Source organism: Poecile atricapillus, chromosome 9 (genome assembly GCF_030490865.1).
Source record: "Poecile atricapillus isolate bPoeAtr1 chromosome 9, bPoeAtr1.hap1, whole genome shotgun sequence".
Taxonomy (NCBI): Eukaryota; Metazoa; Chordata; class Aves; order Passeriformes; family Paridae; genus Poecile; species Poecile atricapillus.
Genome location: NC_081257.1, coordinates 11,967,328 through 11,976,198, shown reverse-complemented (window position 1 = coordinate 11,976,198; position 8,871 = coordinate 11,967,328). Strand labels below are relative to the sequence as shown.

The 8,871-nt window shown below is 38.3% G+C and overlaps 1 protein-coding gene across 1 annotated transcript; it reads left to right on the top strand.

The window, feature by feature from the left end:
• The first annotated feature begins 64 nt into the window (after positions 1-64).
• On the top strand, positions 65-6,590 carry HESX1 (HESX homeobox 1). Its single transcript, XM_058845085.1, has 6 exons — positions 65-145; positions 1,918-2,078; positions 4,309-4,567; positions 4,669-4,874; positions 5,172-5,273; positions 6,247-6,590. Exons 3-6 carry the CDS (start codon positions 4,354-4,356, stop codon positions 6,343-6,345), a joined length of 621 nt encoding a protein of 206 aa, XP_058701068.1. The 5' UTR covers positions 65-145; positions 1,918-2,078; positions 4,309-4,353; the 3' UTR covers positions 6,346-6,590.
• The last annotated feature ends 2,281 nt before the right edge of the window (positions 6,591-8,871 follow it).

The window sequence follows — 8,871 nt, the reverse complement described above, 5'->3', positions numbered from 1 at the left end:
TCACGCGCAAGCGCGGGGGCGGAGGGCGGGGTCACTCGCGCGCGGCCCCTTAGGGCGGAGGCTCCGGCGGCGTCCCGGGCGCGGCTCCCTGTGGGGAGCGGAGGCAGCCGGGGCCCTGTCCCCGCTGAAGTGACTGCCGGGCAGTGTAGGTCATGGGTGTTAAGCAAAGTGTCCTAGCCCTGTCTGCATGGGCTCCGAAGGTTGTTGTCGTCTCCTCACAGACAATTGCCTTGCAGGCCACTCCACAGCTGGGGAGCCCTGTTGGGTCCCTGCAGTTATGCAGCATCTTTGGCACTCTTGCCATGTTATCTGGAGCATCCCTTTTGGGAAGTCTCCTCTTATCCCTGCCATGTGGATGGGCCCCAGGTGGAGGTCAGCCACTTCTACTGTGCTTGCAGTGAGAGGTCAAGAGGCCTTAAACTGAGGCAGGTGAGATTCTTAATTAGATGTTGGGAAGTAGTATCTCTTCTCTCTTAGACTGAATAAGTGCAGTGCTATAGGTTGGTAGTAAATTCCAAATGCTTAAAACTACTCTGAGGGCTCACTGGAATGAAAACAGATAATTGGTTGGACTTGCAAACTGGTTTAGCTCTGAAATTACTTAGAATTGTAGAATCCATAAGGTTAAAAAAGACCTCTAAAGTCATTGAGTCCAACCATTAATCCATCAGCCCTTGTTCACCACTAAACCATGTGCCCAAGACCAACATCCTTACATCTGAACACTTCCAGGGATGGTGATTTTCAGTGCCTGACCACCCTGCCCATGAAGGAACTTTTCCCACTATCCAATCTAAACCTTTCCTGGCACAACTTGAGGCTGTTTCCTCTGGTTCTGTCACTTGTTACCTGGGAGAAGAGACTGACCCCATCTGGCTACAACTTCCTTTCAGGTAGTTTTAGAGCAAGACTTGGTAGACTTGATGATAGCTGGGGAAAAAAAGAAAAAGGCTCTTCCCTTGTTGGTTTTGCCTTTTTGGGACCAGGTCTAAGACCAGATTAGAAAGTACATGAAGTCGTTCATCAGAGCAAACGATTAATGATTGTGCAGTCTTGCTACGGAGACCATTCTTTATGTTGTATCAGGTTATGATTTACTTTTAAAAGTAGATAAAGAACAGGGCTGATGTGTTAAATTGCAAACAATTAGAGATTTTTGAGATTTTGTTTGTTTGTTTGTTGGTTCGTGTTTTTTGGTGGGTTCTTTTATGTTTGGTTGGTTTTGGTTTTTTGCTATTGTGTTGTTTTGTTTTTCCCTGTAGGGAGTAGTGAAGAAATTTCCAAGTTAATACTATGCTCAGTCAATTAATTTACCAGCTCAGCTGGTGACTCACTCACCTGACTGAAACAAGTCACAGCACCTCTGCCTTCCGCTGTCAATAAGGGTATTAATTGAGGGTTATCTTACAAGGTGTTTTAAAGATTAAATCTTGTATCTGCAACCATGTAACAGAATAGTAACATTGGTTCATGACTTATAAGTATATTTACTTTCTGGTTTTGAGACAGTTAACTTATGGCCAAGTTTTACAGCAGTCTCCTGTAAGAAATTATTCTGTTTTGTACTGTAAGATAATTTTCCCAGTGGAATTCAGGAAAGTAGTAACTTTAAGTGAATTTAGTTTAGTTAGCTTTGTGTATTTACAGCTGTAAGTGATATCCAAAAGTTTTACTTGAGCTACAAATTTGACTGCAACAAATGTGGCAGCAATGAATTGAAGAATCCCTCTGCATCCTCAAAGTGTGGTTTTAGTGTTACACTGTTTTCAACATTGTAGACCTTTTGTTAATGTGTGAGGGTTTTTCTGTTGTTTGGACTTTGTGATTTGTGGGGCAGGGGTTTTTTTTTAGGTTTAGGGTTTTTTGAGGGGGTTGGATTTTATTTGTTTTGTTTTCTTGTTGGTGTTCTTTCTGCAGAATATCTACTGAGAGGCCTTAAAAATTTGGGGAACTAACACTTGGCACGTTGTCAACTGGGAGAAGAGCAGCGAACAGATCTTTAGAGGATTCCAGATGTGTGCCCTTATGGAGAGAACATTTTGCCTCTGTTGGAGGGTGAAAGTAGCTGTGTGGATAAGGTAGGCTTTATTTGCAGTGCTTCCCACTTTTTAACACACTGTTTCTCATACTTTTGCTAGTGGCAACCTTGGATTAACCTTGAGTTTACCTGCATTCACTCAATCTCCCTGTGTCAAAACAACTTTTATTTCAGCCAATAAATAGCTAACTACTTTTGTTTTGTGGAAATTGGTGTTACCATTTTGAGGTATTCTTGCTTTAAAAAAAAACTTGGGAATTTTGAAGTTGGCTTTGAATATATTTGCTATTCGTATTAAAAACTTATTTGAAAGAGGGCTTTATGCAGCATGACTTCTGAGGTGGTGACATACTGCTGGGTGAAGATGTTGTGAGAAAGGTGAGGTGAAAGGCAAATTTTTGGAGTGATAACTAATCAGGAAAGATAATGTATACCATTTATACCTTTTTAAAAAGCTGAAAATATTGCCCAGGCTCGAGTAAAAGGTGACGTAGCAGTGGGTGAGAAGAGCAAAAGGCAGCAAGAGAACTGGGGCTTCAGACCAAAGCCCCCAAGAGCTCTTGGTGTGGTCTCCTCAGCTGGTGTAAACCCTTGGAGGCTTCCCATCTCAGAAGAATGAAAGCTTCATCTACTAAATAGATGAACTCCACTGTCCCTGGGCAAAAACCAGTGGTGCAAGGTCTGAAAGGGAGATTAGTTTGCTGCCTCATTAAGTATGTGATGCTGTAAGAGGATTGGATTTGCATATCCAAGGAGCAGTGAGTTTTCCTATTATTGATTACTTAGGATTCCCAACTTAATGTTTGCTGTGTTGCTCTAATTGCCCCTGCTAAAGTATTTAGTTAAAAGTCTATAGGTAATTTCAACTGGGTTGCAAGGTAGAATTGATTAATACTAATGAGCCCAAACAATGAAATAGAGTTTTCAAGAGAAGGCTTAAGGTCTATAAACGGTAACTGGAGCTCATCTTGCAAGTGAACATTGCAGGTGGATGCATGCTGCTTCAAGATCCATTGATATGTGTCAGAAGTGTCCTTGGTAAGATCACTTCTGGAATTGTCACTCTTTTAATAGTTTGGTTTGACAACAATCTCACTGCACAACACAAAGTCAGGCCAGTAGGAGGAGTAAACTTTTCCTCCTGAAATAAAAATATTGTTTTCAGTTTTGCCTGTTATTTTTTTGACAAATCTTGATTTTATAGTGTCTCTACAGAAGTTCCTCCTTTTTTTGTCCTGAACCAAAAGTTGTTTTTTGAGCATGTGATGTAAACTGCTGTGTGACAGATGAGCTTGAATATAAAAATGTTAGAGTTGGTATTTTCTTTGTAATGGATGCAATCAGAATTCTGTCAGACTTCGAGTCCCATTACAAAGCCTTTATCAGCTTTCTTCCCATTACTCTTTTTTTTTTTTTGTGATATTAGGTATTGGCTTTGTAGGATTGAAATATACCTTTATTTGCTATAAATCTACAAGGAGGGAGAGACATCTACAAGAAAAAGGATGCTATTAAACCTGTAAATTTGAGTGTACTGCTTCTATTACTTGAAGTTTTGCTTTTATGGAGTGAAGAATTATCAGGAAATTTCACATCTGGTATGCTTCAAAAAGGCTGCAAGAAAGTTATTTTAATAAGAAAAATGAATGCATGAATTATTTAAAATAGTTGGTGCAACTGTTCCTATTAACTAATCCAGGCACTTGGAAGGCAATTACACTGAGCTTTGACAACACTGCCAACCCACTGCACAGTGTCTTATGCCAAAAGCTATTGTTGTTTTATTGACCACGTTCACCATTACATATGCATATGAAAAAACAGAGGCATTTTCATCGGGATTACCCTAATAGCATTAAGAGATTATTTTTTAAATTTCCTTGGAAGGAAATTCACTTAAATGGGATTACTTATTACTTGACTGGTTTCCTATCATGCTTCTATGTTTAGGTAAGTGGAGTCCATTAGAGTATAAAGTTTTTTTAAAAACTGATTTTATACATTAATGATTTTGAATAAAAGAGAAGTACTATATTTGTGCACAGCTTCTTTTGAGAAAGTTAAGTCGATGCTCTGGTTAGGAGAGATAACACTTTTTGTCCCCCTTGGTGGCCCCCCTAGTGTCACCATTAGTTGCTAATTACTTGCAAACAAATAAACAATTAACTCCTCGTGCCTCTTGGTGGGAGAGTTTTCATTGACATGCTAAAACTTTCTAATAAAAGATTTTAATTAATGACGTTGCAAATCCAACCCCCTTGTCAACACAGCTATAAGGAGGACTTGTGGAGAAATGCAAGTACAGTACTCCTGCTATGCTGACTGAGGGCGAAGGCATGGCTGGTCCCTCGCTGTGTGCTGCCGCCACCGCGGCCTCCCCGGATCTGCACAGGGTGCCCAGCTTTGGAGAGAGTAAAACCACACAGTGCTCCTTTTCAATTGAGAGTATATTGGGACTGGAGCAGAAAAAAGATGACATTCCAGCTGGGACACCTCACAGACCCTGGATGGATGCGTGCACCAGCGTGGGTAAGTCAGTCTGTTTTGTAACCTCTTTACCCTTTAAAAATACTGGTATGTTTCTACTGCAAACCAGTAAATTGAAGCTCTCCTCTTCTTGCTCTTTCTAGTTTTAGGTGATGACAGTAATCCCCATCTGCAAATCCCTGTTGTTTGCTATGAAAATTCATTATTTCATGCTAGAAGTGATCCAGTGCAAGAGGAAAAAGTTTTGAAATGTGAAAAATATTTTTCAGTAACTGAAAGGCTGTCCTTCAAACGAGAATTGAGCTGGTACAGGGGTAGAAGACCAAGAACTGCATTCACTAGAAACCAGGTAGGGCTTTCCTTAGCTTTTAACGAGTGAGTAACAATGTCGTTTAGTAAAATGTTGGAAGAAACCTCTAACAGCTGGTAAGTTCTGTGTGATGTACCTCTGCAGAGAGGAATGTAATCAGGAACTAGTGTAAATTAACAGGAATGTTGCTAATTTCAGCAGATCTGTGTTTATGCATGGAATCAGAATTGTGCAAACACTGATCAGAAGTTGAACAAACTAAGCTGTTATTTTATTTATGTATTACTGCTATGAACACAGTGTTAACTATTCAACAAGTGTATTTAATCTCCTCAGATTGAAGTCTTGGAAAATGTTTTTAAAATGAACTCCTACCCCGGCATTGATATTAGAGAAGAGTTAGCTCGCAAATTAGATTTAGATGAAGACAGGATCCAGGTAATTAAGAATTTATTTGAACTTTTCTGTAATTCCAGCTATATATACTCTCTGGTTATATATGTAAGTAGTTTGACAGCACTAATAAGAATGTTAATACTCTCAATTTAAATCAATGTATATACATGAAACATACCTTCAATGATTCATGAAATGAAAACCATTGAATTGCTTCTGAAGTCTAGAGACTTCCATAGCATTGATGAGGTATTCATCACTATAATATTTACACAATATCTGCTCTGTTAATCTCTAGTTTTTATAAGCAGAACTTTATCATTTACTTAAAATAATTTTTGTATTTTCCTTGTCACCATATTTGAAAAATTAATTTGAAACAAGTATGGACATAATTTGTGTGACAGCCTGCATACTTTGTGAGACTGCCAGCAGAGCATAGATGTGTTAAACTGGTGTTTGAACCTATATCTTTATTTGGCCAAAAGCAAAATCTATTCAGGGATGTTAATTATTGATTTCCAGGAAGTTCAATGTGATAAGAAGCATACTGTAAACATGAGAATTTAGGCTTCACTTTGTTGTTTTTCAGGCCTTTGTTGCAAGTATTATATTGAGCTTAATGGGATACTTGCTGCTTCAAATAGTTAAACAGCTGAAGAAATAGCACCTGTGACATGTGAAATAAGACATGTGTGAATTCCAGATGTTCAGGATCTTCCAGGATCTGATTCTGTCACTGAATTTAATACCAGTTTTTACATTAATTGCAGTGAAGCTGAGATCTCGCTTTCCAGTCAACCTGGGGATATTCTTTTCTTTGTCTTTGGTGGTAAAATTACAGGTAGCAGGTAGCTACATGCTGTCATCTGCAGATTTTAAATTTATTTTGAACTTGCAAACTGCTGTCATCACACAAAATATTGTCATGCTGTGCAAATACTTTTAAGTTTCAAATATTATTCTGCTTCCACTGCTGTATTTCTGAGCAGCATCCCTTCTCTTTCTATTTTAGATCTGGTTCCAGAACCGTCGTGCAAAACTGAAAAGATCACACAGAGAATCTCAGTTTCTAATGGTGAAAAATACTTTCACCTCCAGCCTGCTAGAGTAGAAGGATGACTTGCTGTTACAGTACTACTACAGAAAATGAAGAATTACTCATAACCTGTATTAAGTAATGATATAATAATTATGATTTTATGCTCAGATTTGAAAGTTTATTATAATTTTCATTCAAATAAACTGTAAATACTTGAAGTATTATTATAATCTACTTTTTGTGGGAAAAGTGAACTTTTCCTATATGTTTAAGTATTTTCCGAGATTGAGATAATTTTGCAGATTAAATCAATGCAAACCCTAGGTTGCACAAGAATTTCAGCTACTATGAATTACTGCAGGAGGCTTGACAAAGATTTATGGTTTTAGAAGAAGTCTGTTTCAAGTCTAAAATAAACTATATGAAAAATAGATTTTGCTATGGGAAATTTTGTCACATTGGAGTTTAAATAGCTTATTTATAAAGAATTTGATAGTTCTCATAAAGAACATAACTTTTTAGAAAAAGATGTCTACAATAGAAGGACTAATATTCAACTGACTCTTAAGTTTTAACAGTTGCTCAGTTAAAAGAAGGTGGCAGTTATTATCTTTTTAAATAATTTTAATTAATTTAGGTTATTTGCCTATTTAATTCTTCAACTTGGTTATCTCCTGTCTTGTCAGTATAAGTGTTCCAGTTATGGGAGTTGCCCTATTATATTTAATGGCAGAATCTAGCATTTCATGGGATCAGATCACTGGGGACCAGACCAGATATCCAGATGATTACCATTCATTTTAGGGTGTTAATGAATTTTTATCAAACAGTACATGAAAGTTAATTATCCTCATATTTGCTATAGAGCCTGAAGTCAAGGAGAGCCATGTGAGGAAAAAAAACCCACCCAACTCTTCATGGCCACAATGTAGGGAAGCACTGTAAGTACAGGTTTATGCTGCTCTTTGTTCAGCAGAGCTCTAAACATTTGCCTCAAGTGCTGGTGACCTTCAGTGAGACTCCAGCCTGTGTTTCTTGCTGGGCATAAATTCTACGTTATCTCATGAACAGATGTAGTACTGCTCTTCTTTTCCTTATGCTTTTATCCATATCTGTTATCCAATAGGGTGAAATTTAAGTTGAGAAAATAGGGTGATGGAAATAAATCATTTTATGTAGCCTTATACTAGGAAAAGCTGAAGGGGGGGATGATCTGACAGTCCTTACTTAGTATTTTAAATTATAGTTTGAGCTACGACAGTTTAAATAAAAAATATTTCTATATTTTCTGAAAAATATCACTGAAAAACTGCATTACTTTAGAACTGGGTGACAGATATTGGCCCTTCTGTGTTTTTAACTTCGTTGGCTCATTGCCTTCACTTTTATGGAGAATACTAAAAATCTTGAAGTGTTTGGCTTTGCTTCTGGAAATCTTATTTTAATATGGAAATAACAATCTTTTATCTGATATTGAAACTTTTTTGTTTGTTTGTTTCATTTGATTTGGGAAATGACATTCTAACTGAATTCTGTTGTATCCTGCATTCCAAAATACTTAAGAAAACCACAAGTAAAGCAATTTAAATTGAGCCAGATGTATTAGGAATAGTTTTTAGAGAAATTGGAATCTCAATTCAGATATCTGCCTGATCTGGTAAAGGCAAAGACAATATTTGGAACGCATTCTTTTATTTTCTTTTTCTTCACACCTCAAAACATATATTGCCCATAGCTTAACCTCATTGCAGGTAATCTGAAACTATTGTCTACTTTGCTTCTGGAAACAAAGTTTCCAGCAGCACCAGATTAGACTAATCTATACAGATTGATTGCTTAAGAACCTTACTCTATTATCTGGCAAATACCTAAATACACCTAATGTCTGCTATAATGGAACTTGTCTCAAGTGACGGGAAGTCTGACAAAGCAATTTAAGAGAAGCGGTAGAATAGTAGCAGAATAATAATAGCACCGGCCCTGGTATCCTGCTCTCCATTAGCAAACGTAACCAGCAGGATCTTTAGTGTGAGGTACTAGGAGTGTCCCACCCAGTGCTAAGGGGAAAAGAATTTAAAAGCAGAGTTGCATTATTTGATTCATTTGGTTTAGCTTGTTCTTCCCAGAGTAGAGGAATCAGCAAGTGAAAAAGGAGACTCTCACTTTATACCTACTTTTACCAGCATGGGATTAAATTGTGTCCATCATTTTCTCAAATACAGCTGGATTTTTTTCCACCTTGAGAAGTATTCGTCTGGACTTCGCGGGGTCCTTGTCTTGTCGTTGCTCCCTCGCAGCGCAGGGCTCCCTTGGCCATGTGTGTGACAGTTCTGTTCCCTGCGGGTGCGCTGCCAGGCCGTCGGCAGAGGCCACCCTGGATGCTGGAATCCAGCCCTGCTCCAGTTTCGCATGCTTTGCCTTGCAGTGTTTCTGTTTGTCTCTCTGCCCTTCAGAGCATAATAAACCTTTTTTGTTCTAGCTCTGGCTTAAGCTCATGAAGCTGCAACCTTTGCTTCCAGCCATGTTGCCTTGCTTTGGCTCCAGTGATCATTTGACCCTTGTGATAAGCTGATGCATTGAGTAAGACGGGTAAAAAAC